At 45.2% G+C, this 20326-nt stretch overlaps 1 protein-coding gene across 1 annotated transcript in view; it reads left to right on the forward strand.

The window, feature by feature from the left end:
- The first annotated feature begins 1281 nt into the window (after positions 1-1281).
- LOC144821909 (ADP-ribosylation factor-like protein 8B-A) overlaps positions 1282-20326 on the forward strand; it is a 271189-nt gene continuing 252144 nt past the window's right edge. The window contains exon 1 of the mRNA XM_078679061.1: positions 1282-1507. Coding sequence (XP_078535187.1) covers positions 1385-1507 — 123 coding nt within the window. The 5' untranslated portion in view covers positions 1282-1384. The remainder of the gene's footprint in view (positions 1508-20326) is intronic.

Below are 20326 nucleotides of genomic sequence, written 5' to 3' on the forward strand. Positions count from 1 at the left end.
CGATGGCATTATCGAACTCACTAAGACCTGCATTTATTATTTTCTGCATTCGTGAATAAGTTTTTAATCCTATAGGACCCAAAGAATGTAAAAGTATTCTTTTCTTTTGTTCGGATTTCATTTTGGTATTTTCATCAATAGCACAAATATAATTATTGAAATATTCTTTCCATTCAACCCACTTCATGTCTGGTTGGGAGCCTGAAATCCAAAAAGGTTGCGGAGGGCTAATCACAAAATTCTGTTGAGCCATTTTCTCTTCTAAATTTGCCTGGGGTTGATCTCCAGTATCCATCCAATGTATCTCTAAATTGTGTAAAAGTTTTAATAAATACAGTCACAAAACAATTTATTATGTGCCCCGACAATCTCACCTGTTCTCCTTGTAAATGTCTCTTTAATGATTGAAACCTCGTTTAATGTTCATCCAGTGTTTAAACAATTATTTCCCCTTAAAAGCGAGTTTCGGCGCTGCTCCGTTTCTTTTTTCTAACAGTTGTCCTGGCAACTGTAAGATGCAAGTCTTAAAATGGCCTCTACACGGGGTCACGTAGCGTAACCTTGTGTGAATGCATCATCCCTTGACTAGGGAGATGACGCGCAGTGAGTTCGCAGAGAACAGAACGTGCATCAGCTGTTGTTCCGCGTGGCACCAGGAGCGTGAATGGAACTTGGCAGGCGCTTTGAAAAATGCGAGCAGTTAAGTTAGTAATTAACTTCTTTCACTCGGGGCAAAGTTATTTAAAGGTTTTCACAAACACTGAATCCTTGGGAGAATCGTAAATTAATAATTACCTCCTCCAGGCTAAATTTTCTTGTCTTTCCTGTGAGGTATTCCTTCCCGACGTGGTTTCTTTGTTTTCCGAGAAAGCAGATAACGGTGAACAAAAAAATCTTTTTTTTTTTTGATGTTTATGAAGTAATCCCCATCGTCGCCACTTGTAAAGTAGAGGTGGAAGCAGGTTCTTGCATAGATATTTATTAAGATGAAGGAATGAACAGGTGATGCCAGTAGCACAGCTGTACAGCAACGAGTCAGGCAGTAACTGATTCTACAATTAGAATCTATTCTATGTCATAACAATTCTATGGATAGGCTCGCTCTAATACGAGCCTTAAAGGAATATACAATTTATAAAGTACGATACAACAATAATGTAGGTTTTCCATCAGTACCCCGGAGGCGTAATTTCGGTATCATAAGGGCCCTAAGCCCTGTTTGTACCCCGGGGGTACCAAATGGAGTTAAACTCCGCTTGCAGTCGCGTCTCGAGTTGTTGTCTTGTGACGTGTATGGTCATATGACATTTGCTGCCTGAGCTGCGCTTCCCTGTTGCCCCTATTCTGCTCGAGCTCTGCGGGCGCTTCCCTTCCCACCGCTGACATGCTGACCCTCATCAATAAACTGTTGGACTGGTTCAAGTCCCTATTCTGGAAGGAGGAGATGGAGCTTACGCTGGTGGGGCTTCAGTACAGCGGCAAGACCACCTTCGTCAACGTGATTGCGGTAATTTTAAGGCAGGGTCGCTGCCACCATGATACAGCACAGTTATATTCACACCCCGTGTTCCCGTTTACACTCCCTAGCTTTTCTTCCGCGGGTCTCTGGAATAATGTTTGGTGCAAGAATAGGAGCTCAGCCGCTCTTCCTGTACTAAATCTGATTTTATTTCACACAGTCCTATGCTGCACGTTCCTCCCTCTTCCTGACAATTCTACTTTTTCTGTTCCACCTTTCACGTCGTTCCTGACCTCTTGCGCCTTTCCTTTTCAACCTGTTCCCATCTCACCCTTTTCCAATTCCACCTTTCTCTAGGTCTGTGCCTGGATAGTTCATTTTTCCGTTGCATTCTGGTACGCGTAGTTCTTAATTTGTCATTGAGACAGAGGACTACAATTAACAGAATACAAACATTAAAATATCCAGAGACGAATGAGCTATTCGGGTTTAGACCTAGTCCGCACTGTTGTGCAGTATTCTACCCACATATCCACTGTTGTTGTCCTTTTTGCCTATCCCCACCATTTACATTGTTCCCCCTGCTATGTCTTTCAGCGTTTCCATTTCACAGTTCAACTCTTATTTCATTCGGCTCCCACCCAAAATTTCACCCTATTTATCCTGGTTTACATTTGTCCTTTCGCACAGGATTGGACTGGCATGCTCGAGTGCCCGTGTCAGGATGCTTGTATTTACTTACCATCCTTTAACTTCTGTTTTTGCTTCCTGTACCTGTTGCTCTTGACCTTCAGTTCCCTTGTTTGGAACGTTTTATGGCATTTTTTTGTATTGTTTCCATTCTTGGCTTATATCCATCTCCACCTACATATTCTATAGGTGTAGGTGACTTTTTTCGTAGTTATGTGGTGAGTGAAAGCCCAACATCTAACAAAACAGGCTAACGATTCATATAATGATAATTGCAATAGTAAAAGAAAACCTCAGATTTTAGGCTGTCTCTATTCTCTCTCTGTTAATCTTGGGACGCTGTTTTCGATGTTTGTCCTGTTTCTCCGCAAATAGGTGAGGCCTTCTTCCCATCACGAGACCAGGCGAGCAGTCTTGAAATATAGTGAGTTTTGATTTTTCTGTAGGCCTCTGGGTATTGCGAAAGATTATCTGGGAGGAAGGTGGAAGTGTGAGTGTTGCACTTTTCAAGCTTCGCCTGCTTTGAAAACGAGGGACAGCAGTTTTCATTCACCACGTCTCCAAATATTGCAAAGTTATTGCTTACGTTGCAATGACACATTGTATGCTACAGACGGTAGAGATGCGCATTACTGTTGCTATTTAAATATTGTCCGTTGTTGCCAGTGGAAGACACTCACAGTAGAACGTGATAGAATGAAGAATATCTATGTTTCTGACCGAAACTCGAGAGCCTAAATGGCATTTTCAGTGAAAGATTGGAACGTTTGGCTATTTTTAATCATCAAACATAAAACGCTTCTACAAACGGTTCACTTATTTTATTTAGTTGTCGCTCATTATGTACACTTTTTTAAGTTTATATTTTTAATTTACATTCCTTTAATATATCTCCAGAATATTTATAAACCGATGACATGGTGAACCCTTACCACTAACCTCTTGAAGTTTGTGCCCCTCTGTTCATTGTAGAGTTTGTTTCCGAATCAAATCCAGAAAGGTGTCTGTTTTCATTGTTGGATCTGTAATAAGTTGACGAATGCCAGCCTGAAGCCTGTTTTTCCTGGCAAATACAATCTGATTAAATTGGTGTTTGCCTTATCAGACAAGATTTCCTTCTTCTTCTATTCTATGCGAGATTATTTCACTTTGATTGAAAATGAATTGGTGGGTTGATTTTTTTTTTTTTTTAATTTGTGTGGCGGGTGGTGGGGGCAGGGAGTGCTGTGCTGGGACTGTTGTCATGTTGACCTTCAAGTTCAAAGTGTTTTTTTTTTTAGGTTGTTAGCCAAACCCTTTGAGTTCAGTGTGTATGGGTACATATATTTCACTGGCACCACTAGCTTTCCGTTGGAAGTGCTTTTGTTTCTTTAATAACTGTGGCTCCATTAGATGAATCCATACTAAACGTTCCACAAAAACTTCCCTCAGTTCAGCTTTTTCATGGAAAGTTTCACACAGATGCAAAGAGGGGGAGGTGACAGAGCTTGGGTTTGCCATCTTAATTCCCATAGGGAACTTTGCTCTTTGATACAGGAAAAAAATCCTGACCAGAATTACTCCAGATGTGGCAGAGGGCTAGAACTCTACTCAGAAAGTGTGCTTTTCAGTATTTGGCATATATATATCCATTCTGTAGTTTTTGAGAAATGTGTGATTATAAAGGTGTTTGTGGTGGTTATAAAGGGGTTAATGTCCTAACAAGTTAGCAGTATCTAGACAGTTATGTAGCACAGCTCGTCTGTGATACAGAATCCCTATATTCTGTAGGCAGCTAATTTTATACTTTTGGGTGACCTTCTTTGCCATCTCGACAAGGAATATGATCCTCCCTATTGAGGTTTAATTGAGGAATGAATCTCTCTCTCTCTTTCTCTCTTTCTCTGTTTCTCTCTCTCTCCCCCCCCCCCAATGGTCAGAATATCTCTTAGAGAAGATAGTGACTGCTTTTGCCACAACATCTCCCGTGTGAACAGGAGAGATGCAGGAGGGACTTCACGGCTGAATCCAACTTCATAGCCAGAATAACGAAGGCCTTAGATTAATAAGTCACACCACTGAAAACCTTTTAGGGACTCCGGAAGACCCCTTCTGCATCCTGGTTTACGATGAACTTAGCTCAAGTAAATTGTTTTTGTGGGAATTGCACACCTATTACTTGTCTAAGGGCAAAGATGGCTGTGAGATAGCTATCCGCAATTAACTTTCAGAATGCCCATCAGCGCTTTGCTACTAAAATTGCCATTGCCGGCAACTCACCTAGGGAAACCTTTAACATTGTATAAAGCTTCATGGTCTGTGACTGCCGGCCACCCCCCGCCATAACATGCAGAACACCGTTACATATTCAAACTTCTAACACAGAATTTTCTTTGGAAGGCGGGGAGCCTCGAGCCCGAGACTACCCGGCCGTATTTATTAAAATATGAAACAAAATTAAAAATTGATAAAATAAACATTTACATAATTATTAAAATGCAAACTTCAGAATATTAGATTTACATCCATTTTGACAGGTATGATGGGCTAACCTTAACAAATCTCTAATACAGCGTGTTCCTAACCGAATCTAACATCCTGATATTAAATTTGCATTTACTAATAATTTATGTCCTACGGCAAGGTCGCTAACCAGTGTCAGATCCTTTTACCCAGCTACGCTCTCACGTCCGAGATGCGCATGCGCGACAAGGGCCCGTTTACCCTCGTGCGCTCCGTGAACTCCATTTAACCATAACAGGAGGGCCCTTACACTCGCGCCCTTAGCGTCATAGTGCATAGTGTATGTGTGGGGTAGCTACCAGCCTGAGGAGAGCGTTGACTCCCCTCCCCCGCACCCAAGCAAGCGGATATCCTGCCCCTGAAGTTCTGGGAGAGACCAATGGCCCCTCCCCCTGGGCGACCCCTTTCGTGAATGGGGCCGCCCCCACCTAAGGACCTTAAATTGCTGCTCACCGATGATGACCTTACCGCCAGACACACACAATAAATACGACAATCCTAATCTAAGAGGGAAAAAAGGCCTAAGGAAAAATAGTTAATGCACCAGAAAGTAAACATATCAACATTGCCTGTATGCGCGGGAAAAAGGCCTAAGGAGGAAATCTTTATACATATGACATTGCACATCATTGGACCGTATACCTACCAAAAAGGCCTTACCAGAATTCTGGAGCCAAGGGATGGAGGGTGGGGAAAATTAGCGTGCCCACCGCGGGGCAAGGAGCGATCCTGGGGAGCGTGGGCACAAAGAGGCCGCTTCCCGCGCTCCCCAGGCTCTTGAACCCCACAGCTGGCACGGTCCCGCCCCCTTGCCCCGGAAGCGCAAAACTGCTTCCGGGGCAAGGCGGGACGCGCGCCCAATCAGGACTGGGCAAGGGGAGGGGCCGGGCACAGCCATGTGTGCGTGGGGGCGGAGCGGCCCCCACTTTCCTCATGGTCTGTGACTGCCGGCCACCCCCCGCCATAACATGCAGAACACCGTTACATATTCAAACTTCTAACACAGAATTTTCTTTGGAAGGCGGGGAGCCTCGAGCCCGAGACTCCCCGGCCGTATTTATTAAAATATGAAACAAAATAAAAAATTGATAAAATAAACATTTACATAATTATTAAAATGCAAACTTCAGAACATTAGATTTACATCCATTTTGACAGGTATGATGGGCTAACCTTAACAAATCTCTAATACAGCGTGTTCCTAACCGACTCTAACATCCTGATATTAAATTTGCATTTACTAATAATTTATGTCCTACGGCAAGGTCGCTAACCGGTGTCAGATCCTTTTACCCAGCTACGCTCTCACGTCCGAGATGCGCATGCGCGACAAGGGCCCGTTTACCCTCGTGCGCTCCGTGAACTCCATTTAACCATAACAGGAGGGCCCTTACACTCGCGCCCTTAGCGTCATAGTGCATAGTGTATGTGTGGGGTGGCTACCAACCTGAGGAGAGCGTTGACTCCCCTCCCCCGCACCCAAGCAAGCGGATATCCTGCCCCTGAAGTTCTGGGAGAGACCAATGGCCCCTCCCCCTGGGCGACCCCTTTCGTGAATGGGGCCGCCCCCACCTAAGGACCTTAAATTGCTGCTCACCGATGATGACCTTACCGCCAGACACACACAATAAATACGACAATCCTAATCTAAGAGGGAAAAAAGGCCTAAGGAAAAATAGTTAATGCACCAGAAAGTAAACATATCAACATTGCCTGTATGCGCAGGAAAAAGGCCTAAGGAGGGAATCCTTATACATATGAGATTGCACATCATTGGACCGTATACCTACCAAAAAGGCCTTACCAGAATTCTGGAGCCAAGGGATGGAGGGTGGGGAAAATTAGCGTGCCCACCGCGGGGCAAGGAGTGATCCTGGGGAGCGTGGGCACAAAGAGGCCGCTTCCCGCGCTCCCCAGGCTCTTGAACCCCACAGCTGGCACGGTCCCGCCCCCTTGCCCCGGAAGCGCAAAACTGCTTCCGGGGCAAGGCGGGACGCGCGCCCAATCAGGACTGGGCAAGGGGAGGGGCCGGGCACAGCCATGTGTGCGTGGGGGCCGAGCGGCCCCCACTTTCCTCATGGTCTGTGACTGCCGGCCACCCCCCGCCATAACATGCAGAACACCGTTACATATTCAAACTTCTAACACAGAATTTTCTTTGGAAGGCGGGGAGCCTCGAGCCCGAGACTCCCCGGCCGTATTTATTAAAATATGAAACAAAATTAAAAATTGATAAAATAAACATTTACATAATTATTAAAATGCAAACTTCAGAACATTAGATTTACATCCATTTTGACAGGTATGATGGGCTAACCTTAACAAATCTCTAATACAGCGTGTTCCTAACCGAATCTAATATCCTGATATTAAATTTGCATTTACTAATAATTTATGTCCTACGGCAAGGTCGCTAACCGGTGTCAGATCCTTTTACCCAGCTACGCTCTCACGTCCGAGATGCGCATGCGCGACAAGGGCCCGTTTACCCTCGTGCGCTCCGTGAACTCCATTTAACCATAACAGGAGGGCCCTTACACTCGCGCCCTTAGCGTCATAGTGCATAGTGTATGTGTGGGGTGGCTACCAACCTGAGGAGAGCGTTGACTCCCCTCCCCCGCACCCAAGCAAGCGGATATCCTGCCCCTGAAGTTCTGGGAGAGACCAATGGCCCCTCCCCCTGGGCGACCCCTTTCGTGAATGGGGCCGCCCCCACCTAAGGACCTTAAATTGTTGCTCACCGATTATGACCTTACCGCCACAGGCCAGCATAGTTGACCGACTATCTGGCCCCCCCCAACCGCCTACACTGAAAGGTCATATCTTCCTAATCAAAACCCTCTACCCCTGCTAGTTTGTTCCCTATCCATAGGGCATTCCCTGACTCTGTCAAATGGACACCTAACCTGCGAGTAGGGACAACCCCTCCAACAATTGCCAACTCTTTATCAGCCGACTGCTAATCTAAATTGTTCCTCTCAAATGCACCCCTGTGGGATATACTGCAATTGAGGTGTTCGAACTAATTCCTCAATCCACGTGTTGATCCTCTTTACCGAGTGATTCTTCACCGAGTGATTCTGCGCACTCACCGAGTCCACCCCCCCTTTTCCTGCAGCCTGGGAAACAACAGAGACCCCCTATGGTGCAGTCTGGGTTTTATATTTTGCTATCCTGCTTGCTAGTGCGATTATCCCTTCCCCCAGAACCCCCTTGCCCATTTCAACCCAATACCCCCTATGGTGCAGTCTGGGTTTTATATTTTGCTATCCTGCTTGCTAGTGCGATTATCCCTTCCCCCAGAACCCCCTTGCCCATTTCAACCCAATCGTTGTTACCCGCATGTCAGATAATGACTGAGGGTGGGGGGCGTGCCTATCGAGTACCCCTCATTCCCAACTCTGGACGGACAGACCCCATCCTTGGGGTCCCTGTAGTTGCTGTGACCGGGGGTATTCTGGTACTATACGTGTACACCTCCCACTGGCGTATCGTGAAGTCTGCTAACCACCCACACCTGGCCACTACGCTCTGGGAAATGTTAAGTGTATGTCTACTACTTTACTATGGAAGTCGCCACTTCCCGACAAGGGGTGATGAGGTGTTGCATAGGCCTATTCTTCCTGGGTTGCCACGGCTAGCAATGCACACCCTCGTGCACTGCCCCATCCCTATCGTTGGCCCTACCCATTGGTAACCTATAAATATACCATGCTGACACTGGTGGCCCTGCGAGCACAGGCGCCGTTACTGTAGAAATACAATTTCCTGTTAAGGAAAATACTGCCATTTTTTGTGAAGCTGCGGCCAGCCCAATCTAGGGTTAACACACCAAAAACAATCAACCCAGTGCTGGCACCTCCTGCGTCCTTGATCGCTCGCCCATCACACTTTACGTTGTTGCTTGCCATCCTCTACCTGACGTACGCGTCCCTTGGGCTGTCCACCTGTTGCAGCTGTTGTGGTGTGGAGCACTTCACAGGTATCCACCATGGACCCGGCCACACATAAATGGAAAAGATAAACACAAACCATTAGTGTTTCTGGCGATAAGTGCAGTACACGTGCTTGTCTTACATTGCCATCACATGCTAAGTTTTAGATAAGATTAGCGCCAGATCCATACTCATTAACACTTCCAACTGTAAGTGTTAAGCATAGCCTCAGTTTGCGTCCCATGTAGTGTGTTTGGATTAGTGTTATGGAGACAGTGCCCTGTAGAATGACGTTCATTAAAGAATAGCACCCAGTGTGCAGTACAGTGACCCAGAGCATGGGGTCCACCGTGAATACAATAGCGCCCTCATGACTCCTTAAAGACGATACACAGTGTGAAGTGCAGTGCCACGGCACATTCATTGTTACTAAAAATTCTGCTGCAGACCAGGACATCACCTCCTATTCCTGGTTTTCTACCCACGTCTTTAGGCAATAGGATCTAAGTTTGAAAGGGACAGTCTGTTTGCCAGTGCGGCATCAAAGTCTTTAAGCATAGGATTAGCACCGCTCTAACCAGGCTAGGCTGTAACAATGGCTTCCTATTTTCACATTCATTGTCACTAACGGAAAAATTGTGCTGCAGACAAGGACATCATCTCCTATTCCTGGTTTTCTACCCACGTCTTTATGCATAGGATATAAGTGTGAAAAGGACAATCTGTTTGCCAGTGCAGCATCAAAGTCTTTACACAAAGGATTAGTACAGCCCTAACTATACCAGGCTGTAAAATGGCACAAGAGCCTTTTTAGCTCCCCACTTTGGCTTCTGGTAAATACCATCCCAGCCAACCTGACATGAACACAAGCATCCCCTGACATGTTTTTTACCCTCCTCAGAGAGCTATAACCGTTCAGAGAGACAGTGCTACATCAATATACCAGAACACCAAAGCAGAAGACTCTGGATAGTTCTCAAGTTTGATTGGAAAGCAGCTCCCGTACATAGTACTCTCAGCAACAGTATCACACTGCGTTTCGGACTCCCCCTAATAATCAATGAGACAAGAATCTTTTACTTATCCCTGCTTTCCCGAATTTAATACATTACTAGGCCCCCCCCCACCGGTACTATTACTCTTCTAATTAAAGAATACTCCAGTCCTTAGTTTGGTTTTCTGCTTTGAGATGCACAGAACGTCGTTAGCATAGAGAAGTTTCCAATATTATTTATAACTATCAATCCCGTTATCACTCACGGTACGACATTTTGCTTTGGCTTTCGGTAAAATACCCCCCAAGCCAACCTGAGGTAAAACAACCTGCTCTACCTTCCTCCAAGCCTTAGCCTGATGGCTGCTCTCCACAGCTACCACTAGGATAGCTTTCTCGTAATGTTGTCTGTAACCTACCATCGATATGGGTCGTTGGACTGGTGCAATGTGCCCACTAGAATAATGGGCAGCATACGCCAGGCCACCTTCTCACTCTATGCTCACATAATTCCCCCCCAGATATGACACCATTTCCCTAAGTCCTTCAAGGCTGCATCATCTGGCTAGATGATCAATGTTTAAGGCATTCTGCACCGTCTACAGAGCATCACAATGAAAAGGAGTACCACTACACACCTAATGTAACTAATGCCGACAAAAGAGGGCTCCCCGCTCAGGGGTAGCACCTCGGATTCTCAAATCATTTTAATAATTAGACCACTCGAGGATTGACTTTCTTGGTCAAAGCGGCCGAGGGCTGGAAATTCTTGCCACCTAACATTCGTTGCATTCCGCAATGCATAAAGTTCAGAAGAGAAGAGACAGTTGGATGTTTATCATCTAACCATGTGACGCACCCAACATAGGGGTGCGCAATCATTCCAATATCTATACAAGAGCCATCCTGAGCTCTGGGTCCCTCCCATCTATTAGGTGAAGAAAGAAAACAAACACCTGACCCGTCTCTTTTGAAATCGTCGTGGTTGCTGGTTATTTCATATACCACTAGCAACCGTTGAAAACCTTTTAGGTATGATGTCTACTTGTTGTTGTATCATATATCTGTATTTGGCTTACGTAATTTTAAAACGTACATTGCAATGCCTGCTGTCCCTACAGTCTGGAAGACAGGGCACCAGTGCCAGGGCTCAGCAACCGAGCCCGATAAAGACCCGTTTAGACTGCCGGTGCTCTAGACCCAGCCCGGCACCAGCGACAATTATTCTCGGTGTGTCCTGCGCTCACCCACTCAATAAAGGCTCATTACAACATTTCCATATTTACAAATAGCCTGAATATAAATGGCCTATATCAAACCAACCGCTTAGAGTAATGACAATACAACCATTAGCGCAGAAACCCAAGCCATCCCAGACAATGCCTTCCCACTAATATTGATGCGAGTATCACTTACTGCACACATACACTTGTTTTCCATTGCTACAAAACATAAGCGCGTGCGTGATCCTCATTGTGACCCACACGACCCATGCCTGGCACTTGTCAATGCCCTCAGATATGTTAACAGTATCCCACCTAGAAGTCAGGACTTTTGGCTTTGTCTCGCCCCTCAATAGCCGTGTCTCATTCTTACCATGACTGCTGTATGCACTTTGACCCCGCATTTGCCCACATTGTAAATACTGGCACGCATGGCGCCATCCCTCGAATTTTGAGATGAGTTGATTAATTATATATGATATAAAAGGGAGGTCATGTGTGCTCCTGCAGCTTAGATTACTGCACCAAGGCAGCGCCAGTCCCTATACCGCCGAGTCCCTCCCCTGCCAGTGTAGCACCACAGTGGGAACTGAAGGACTTCCTAGTATTCTTAAATCAGGTGTGCGGAGCATATTACCACATGATTCATTCATGCCCAAACGCTCACATAGATTACAGCTGACTCGCAGGCGTTAAAATACCTCCAAGTGCAGTCCGCCTTAAATTATGCGCGCAGAACATACTGGTCGCTGTTCCCTTCGTATCAGCTTCAATCACTAGAGAGGTTCTGAGCACCACTGACCAGATTAACTATGCAACTTAAGTAGCATCTCTGACAGGCTTGCAATTGTAATATTTCGAAAATTCTTACATGGCCACAACCTGCCTCACACATGAAATCAGTGTTTAAAACGTCACACATAGCAATCTGAAACCTTGGCAGCTATGGTTTTATATAGCGTGAACATGAGACATGAATCAGAGCGCCTTACAAAGAACCAGTTACATTACCTAAAGACCTTCGTTTTGGGAGATTAAATGATTTTTTAATGACTCGAAGGATGTTTAGCGCCGATACCGAGGTTCGAACCCACATCCCCAGTTCGTGAACATGAATCAGAGCGCCTTCATAGCACCAGTTACATTACATAAAGACACCTTCGTTTTTTGGGAGATTAAGTGAATTGCCCCCACATCCAAAGGTGAAAATTTATAGTCATGCTGGATACACTTCCTGCCTAATGTAACAGCAGAGCTGTAATGCCTCCCTAGTCGCATACAATTTGTATGCCCCAGCCTGCACAGGAGATCATACAACAAACTTTAGGATCCGTATGGTCACTCCCTCGCAACAACATGTAACATACCCCTCACAGCGCTATAAATAATGAGCTTGGTGGGGTGACTGCTCGTATATTGCCTGTTCATCACTCGAAAGTCACATGTGAATTATATTTATGCTAATAAAAAGCACATTAATTCTTTGAAAGAAAGTGCAACACGTATTAGTCTGCACTCAATCCCCGCAGAGGTCACTGTTAGAGCACCGAACACTGCAAATAACTCAGACATACAATATCTAGTTAAACGGTAGGTAGATATTAAAGGCATCCATTGCAAACCAGGATCGAACCGAGGAAGCTTAGCACTTCAGCCCAGCTGCTCCAGTCATTTGTGAGTAGTTGTTAACAAACGTGATTCCGGGCAGAAGCAATAAATATTTCTAAAACAAACACGCCAATAGGTGTTATTTTAAATGCTATCTCGTTTATGCTTGTACATTTAAAATACATATATGGTTTTTTAACTGTTACGAAAGTTACTGGCCCGTACGTAGATCGAACCCACGACCTTGGCGGTAATGAGCACCTTGCTCTAACAACTGAGCTAACCAGCCAGGCAACACGAAGCACACTCGAAATATCCAAAAGATGCGACCTAAATTACGCTGCCAACCAGGCGCACGCTCACCATCAATAAAAGGAAGAGGTGGGTGGAGGCAGCCGCTCGCACCGCAGTTGACCGACGCAGCTGTTCCTCTGAGGCGAGTTGCCTTCTCCGCCGACAGGCCCATCACCGCACTGCAGAAAGAAAATTCAGCAAACCACGGCGCCAGACGGCAAGCCTCTCCCGGCCGCTGGATCGATCCGAATCCACCGAGCCCTGTGATGGGGCCCGGGCGGGCAGGGAACCAGCGAAAAATTCCTCTGTTGGCCTCCCCAGCTTGCAACCTGCAGGGGAAATAAAACGAAAATTAGCGTGCCCACCGCGGGGCAAGGAGCGATCCTGGGGAGCGTGGGCACAAAGAGGCCGCTTCCCGCGCTCCCCAGGCTCTTGAACCCCACAGCTGGCACGGTCCCACCCCCTTGCCCCGGAAGCGCAAAACTGCTTCCGGGGCAAGGCGGGACGCGCGCCCAATCAGGACTGGGCAAGGGGAGGGGCCGGGCACAGCCATGTGTGCGTGGGGGCCGAGCGGCCCCCACTTTCCTTTCTCATTCTACTACATGTGCACAACCTGCTCCCAACACACAGGATTTCTGTGATAGGTGTTTATCCTTCTTTACAGATAAAATAAACAAATGATATGTAACTTTCAAATCTCAATCACTGTCTTCTGCTTTGGAATGTTGGGCACCTCACTTGGGACCTCCCAATAACTATCAAAGTCAGCAATTAAAGCTGCTTTATTGTCCATCGAATCATGCTGTTTAGTTGCCCTTTGTCCCTTCATAGTCTTTGTTCAGTTATCTTTTCCTTCTGTCACTCAACTCGCGTCACTGTAGAGTACCTCCATAGAATTTTCCACAGTCTGACTTGACTGGAAACATGCTCACAACATTTCTTTGCTCCAAAAACATCTCATAAGATATACATTTTTCAAACTATTGTCCTATCTCACTTCTTCCATTTTAGAAAAGATTATTAAGAATCAGCTCTTTATCTTAAGTCTAATTCGTTTTTAGGTCTCGCCTAGACGAAAGCAAAAAGCAAAGCTTTTTGCTGTCTAGGGCGAGACAACTTATGTAGTCACTTCTGGGGGAATGAGTACAGCAAAGTGTTACGAGCTTCTCCTGGCGGAGATTTTATCTCGTGGGCGCGCACGTCGCCGTGGCTCATATTTCCATGTGCACACAGGCAGCCCCCACACCCCTGCACACAGATTACATAGGCACACGCTGCAGCCCCCCCACCACACACACACATACAGACACGCACGCATACACACGCCGCTGCCCCCTACCTTCCCCCCCCTGCACAGACACACACCCCCGCCCCATGCATCGTGAGATCTGCCATACCTTCAGGGGAAGGAGCGAGAGTGGCAGCAAAACCGGCAGCTTCCCCCAGACCGGGGGCGCATCCCCGCCAGCCTCCGCTAACATCGCTGAGGGCTGCGGTTGCAGGCCCCCAGCGTAAGAAACAGCCCCCGCACACTGTGAATAGCAAAAGGGGACGAGATTCATGGCGCGCGACACGGCACAGGGAGGCGGGGCGCGCCACGCCTCCGTCGCTGGCTGGAACGTGTGCGCGTGCTCCGCAGCCTCTCGCGAGCACGCCTCCTTCTGGTTGTGGTTTCAATGTGCGATGCAACGGAACGGAACAGGCTTGCCGATAACATCTGCGGTCTGCAAGGTGATCGGCTTGTATTTATTTATTTCCCCCTCCAATTGTTACATTACTTTAAAACGCGGCGCACGCTTTAGGCATCCCGCTGACTTTATTTATTTCCCGCTCCACTTTTCTCGTGAAGCCCAACGCTCCATTCCTCTCCCTTCTCAACATACTCTGTTACTACCCAGACACGTGCAGTAACAGAGTATGTTGAGAAGGGAGAGGAATGGAGCGTTGGGCTTCACGAGAAAAGTGGAGCGGGAAATAAATAAATAAAGTCAGCGGGATGCCTAAAGCGTGCGCCGCGCATTTGCAATGCAATAGGTCTCGCATTTATGCGAATCTGAGCTATTGACATTGCAAAGGACAATGCCTTTTATTTACATTTTAAAAACGAAAAGTAAAATAAAAGGCATTGTCATTTGCAATGTCAATAGCTCAAACTCGCGTAAATGCGAGACCTATTGCATTGCAAATGCTTGTTCTATTTTCCTATTAATTCGACTTTTGTGCTAACTACAGCACTAGACTAGCTCTAGTGTCTGCCACTGACAATCTTGGAAGGATTATTGTTCAGGGCTGCTTGACTTTCTTAGTTATCCTGGGTTTATCATCTGCTGTTGACAGAGTTGCACTCTATTCTTATAGAACAGCTTCAGGGTACAGGAAGTGATCATTCTGCTCTGAAACGGCTAGTATAATTTCTCTCTGCCAGAACCCAGTCAGTTTGCTCTGCCTCTTTACTCTCACTCGATATACCCTGAAACAGAGTCTTCACAGGGATCTTCTTTGAGCTCCACTCTATTTAATGTTTATATGCATCCATTGGCAACCTTGTGCGATCTTTTGGCTTTGATGTGTTATTGTATGATGACCTCCTCCCTCTAATGCTCCCTTCGTCGTGAAAACCAGTTTTCAGGCATTGTGTGCAGTCTCTTTATGGGTGCACTCTTACCGCTTGAAAATTAATTCGAATAAGACTAAGGTGCTGGGTAAACAGCCCACCTGTGCTCCAGAGAGTGGTGGCCTACTACTTTAGGTAGGGAGCCTACCCCTATCTTTCCATGACCCAGCATGCTCATCTTATATCATCATCTTTATTCTCCATCTTAAAAATGACCTCTAAGGACTTCAGAGTCCTTCCTCTGGATTGTCGCACATCTATCATTCATGTGCTCATAATCTCTGGGCTGTACTGGGAAAACTGTTTATTTCTGGTCTGTTCTAGCACAACTACAAAGAGTACAGAATGTGGCTGCAAGATTAATCCTTAACCTATCCTGTCAGGTTTACCTATCTACATTTCTTTGGGATCTCAATTCACTGCCTTTCAGCAAAAAAGTTTTCTTAAGCTCTCTATTTTACTGACAAATCGAGACCCCAAATCTTTTTTAGGCACTATCCAGACCTATGCATCCAGAATTCTAGTACATGCATCCAATGCAGCACTGTTGAGAGCATACCACCTGCCACCTTGTCCCTAAAAATGGAACAGCCTCGCTCCACCAATCCAATGCAAAACAGACTATCAACAGTTACAAAAACCTGATGATCTGGCTTTTCTCCTCAGCTCAACTTCATAACACAACCCTCTCGCGTATTGTCTAGTTCCAGGACACTCTTTTCTGTATTTTACAAGTTTATTGAACTTAACATACCATAATATTACCCCAGATATATAGTTGTTAATTAACATATCTTCCTCTGTCCATTCCAGTATGCATTAAAGATGAGTTTCTCATTAATTTGTAATAGTATTTTAACCTTAAATACGACATTTTAAATATTATTGAAAAATGGATGACTAGGTGTGAAATGAAAATCACTACTCTGAAGGTGTTGAAAGATGCTATTTAATTGAACATATTGAAATACTGATAATTTGTTTTGAGATTGAAGGGATGCATGATTTAAATACTTTAAGTGATTATGAATATCTATGATATCACCTAGCAATTAATGAGAACGTAATAATAGTGAATAATTTGACATTTAAATGCTGAAAATTCTGGATTGTTCCAAAAGGCTGCATACGTAGTCTATTTAGGGATCTTCAGTCATTAACGAATATACCATCATATTGGGGCTGTGTTCTCCATAGTCTTTCACTTAATTTTTTATGTAAATGTTTATGGAAATCTTACTATACTGAATAATATGAAGGTAAAGATAGAAAAATCAGATGCAGTTTCTCTGCTTTTATTTTGTTTTGAGCTAACATAGTTGAATTGATTGAAATCTGGCGTGCAGCAATTTGTATTGAAATCCAGTCTCTGGAAGCTCCCTTGTTCTATTATTTGCTTTAAAAACTGACAAAAGCTACTCTGGGTGTTTTTTATTTTACTGGGTTAAATGGGAAATACAAGATTCTAATTTACTGAAAAAGGAGTTTGGAACATAGGAAGGAACACATTGAAGTAAATAGAGTAGTTGTTGGAACATTATCTTCCTTTTAATTGTTCCAACTGATCAGTGAGACAGTTTTTTGTTACTATCTTGCACTTGTTTACTTTTTGCTAATCTCTAAAGTTAATTCAAGGATAAAATATTATCTAACCTCTTTGGTACAGTAACAACTAGGTATTTAACCTTCTCTGACTTAGCTGCCCAATTATGTTGAATATTGACATTCCGCCCATAATCTTGTTCTTTGAAATAATCTTGTAACATGAGATCACGCTAAATTGGTTCTAGCAAGCCACTATACAGGAGACTTAATCACAATCCCAGGTCAGAATTAGAAGATCTTCCGCACATTATTTCACGTTAAAATGGGCACCCTATGAGAAAGCTACTAGTTGACTTGATTCCAGATCAGTATAGCTGAAATCTCAATAAATGGGTCAGAAAGTAAGGATGAAGGGGTCATCTCTGTCCCATCCCTCTTGAAATAGAATTGTAATGACTGATATTTTCATTTGCTACTATTTTCGCCATCATGTCATGGTACAGTGCTCGAAGAGTAGATATCAACTGAGTAGAAAACCCAATGTGTTCTAAAGTAGCTCACAGATGTGACCAGTGGACCTGTGCGGGATCTTTTTCAGCAGTTTGCAAGGCTGTCATGGTGGGGGGATATTTAGGGGCTGTCCGTTCCACACATGCAATAAATTGAGCTATATTTTTGTGTGTATCTTGCCTCCAGTAAACACTTGTTAGTCAACATGAGTTTAGATGGTTTTAAAATGGGGTGTGTATGAGATATTAACAATTTTGAGTATATTTTATAGTCACAGCTCAATAGGGAAATAGGGCAGTGTGAAGAACAGAGTTCAACCTTTTGATGTTTTAGCAGTTTAAGAAATAGGGGTCTCTAGTTGGCAGAGGTAGGTACCTTTTGACCAAATAGGGACCCTTGCGTCTAGTCAGGGTAAGCGGGATACATTTTTAGATAACCCCTGCTCACCCCCTTGGTAGCTTGGCACAAGCAGACAGGCTTATCCGAAAGGGAATGTGTAAAGTAATTGTACCAACACTCACAGTAACACAGTGAAAATGCCACAAATGGACACTACACCAGTTTAGAAAAATAAAATATCTTTATTTAAACTAAACAAGACCAAAACTACAAAAATCCAACATACAGAAACTCAGTAGAATGTCTTTAAAAAGGTTGTTGAAAAAATAAACTCGTAGATGATCAAATGCGACACTCGTTCTCAAAGTACCTGGGATGTGTAACGAAAAACAACCAAAAGGGGCGCAGAGAAGACGATGCGTCGGTTCTTCCTGCGCTCCAGTTCGATCTGACAAGATGGTGCCTTTATGCGTTGCGACTATCCGATGCGTCAAAATGGAGTTTTTGTTGCGATGCGACAAAGTATAGGCGATGTGTGCACGCCCGACTACCGTGCAGTGAATTTGGTGCATTTCTGAGCCACGACAGGCCCTGGAACACGCTTCTCTGGTGATGCGACGACACCCTCGGTGACGGCGACACGCTTCTCCGGTGTTGGGGCAGCGATCAGCGGCGGCGCGCTTCTTCAGCGATGTGACGGCCCTGTGACACTTTTCTCCAGTGATGCGACGGCACCCTCTGTGCGGCGGCACGCTTCTCCAGTGATGCAACAGCGGCAGCAGCGACACGCTTCCTTGATGATGCAACAGTTACAGGCCCTCCTGGCAGACTGGAACTCCCAGCAGGGAAGTTCAGGGAAGCTGAGGGTGAAGTCCTTTTGTGCTCAGGACTTCAGAAACAGGAGGCCAGTTCTTCTCAGGCCCTTGGCGACTCTTCGTCAGATGCACACAGCAAAGTCCCTCTTCAAGCAGGGGGACACAGCACACAGCAAAGTCCCTTGGTCCTCTCCTCAGTAGAAACAGCAAACTGCAGACCAACCCCAGACACACAGCAAGGGCAGTACTTCTCCTCAGTCTCTTCAGGTGATCTTCTTTGGCAGGGATTCCTCTTGATCACAAAGTAGTCTGATTTTCAGGGGTCTCCGCTCTCCTATTTATACCTCAAAAGTGTTTGTTCTCTATGCGTGAGAGGTCCTAGACCCAGTCAAAACCAGTTCTGGGTGCACTCTGCCAGTGCACATCTTCTTCCTTTGTGAGTGTGTGCCAGGGCCATCAGACACGCCGTACGGGGTGGAGCCAGCATTGTGGAAGGCAGACACAGCCCTATTCAGGCCCAGGTGCAACTCCTCCCACCACTCCAAATGCAGATAGGTCTATTCAGCCTAGTGCTGACTCCTCCAGCCTCCTGGAGCCACCGCAGCCTCCGTCACTCTCAAACCAGACAGTCCATACACAAACAGGCAGAGGCACACAGAAAGGTTGAAAAAGAAAATAACTACTCTCTAAAAGTGCTATTTTCAAACACTGAATTTAAAAGCCATCCTTCCTAAAAGATGTGTTATTAAATTCTGAGTTCAGGGATACCAGATTCCACATTTCTATCTTGCTCCCCATTCTCTCCTATGGACAAGATCACCTTTCAATAGTGAAAAACGAAATTGGCAGTGCTTCACTATCAGGACATGTTACCAACACTAGTACATGTCCTACCTTTCAAATGCCCTGCACCCTGCCCAAAGGGGTACCTTGGGCCTACCCTAGGGGTGTCCAATGTGTAAGAAAAGGGAAGGGTAAGGCCTGGCCAGTGTGTACACTGGCCAGGTCAATATGGCAGTTAACAAACTGTGCACCAGCACTGCAGTGGCAGGCCTGAGACACCATTTTACGGCTAATCCTGTGGGTGGCACAATAGTGCTGCAGGCCCACTAGTAGCATTTATATCACCGGCCCTGGCACACTCAGTTCACTTTACTAGGGACCTATGGGTAAAACAAATATGTAATTCATGGATAACCAATCACAATAACAAATTTAACCAGGGAGCACTTGCACTTTGGCACTGATCAGCGGTGGCAAAGTGCCCAAAGCATCTAAACCAGCAAAAACGAATTCCAGCACAGTGTCAAAAATACATGTGGTAGAGGCAAAAAAGTCAGGGGAAACGACGCCAAGGATACCAGGTCTAACAGCAGTAATTTGTCATTGCTTGTTACCATGATTTTGGAGCGGCTGGTTGTAGAAAACAGTCTTGACAAACTTGGAAATTTGCCCTTTCTGCAGTGTCGCCATATATATTTTTGCTGAACTCTGTTTTTGCTGCCCTACCATTGTAGCCTGGTTTTTCAGTTTTAAACTGCAAGTTCAACCTACCGGAATATCCCATTTTTGACAGGCCTACACCTTCTTTTAAAATATGGACAATCCGCCCCCAAGTAGGTCTTACTGCTCATTAGGCACTTAGCATGATATTTAAAAGTAGGCTATGTAACAGTTTAATGTTAAACATGTCCCTACATTAAAACAGCCCTCATGGCCACATGTCTCTTTAGTTAGCCTGATTTTGTTCAACATCTATATGGCCCCATTGATCCGATTTATTAAATCTTATAAGGTG

Source organism: Lissotriton helveticus, chromosome 1_1, assembly GCF_964261635.1.
Source record: "Lissotriton helveticus chromosome 1_1, aLisHel1.1, whole genome shotgun sequence".
Classification (NCBI taxonomy): Eukaryota; Metazoa; Chordata; class Amphibia; order Caudata; family Salamandridae; genus Lissotriton; species Lissotriton helveticus.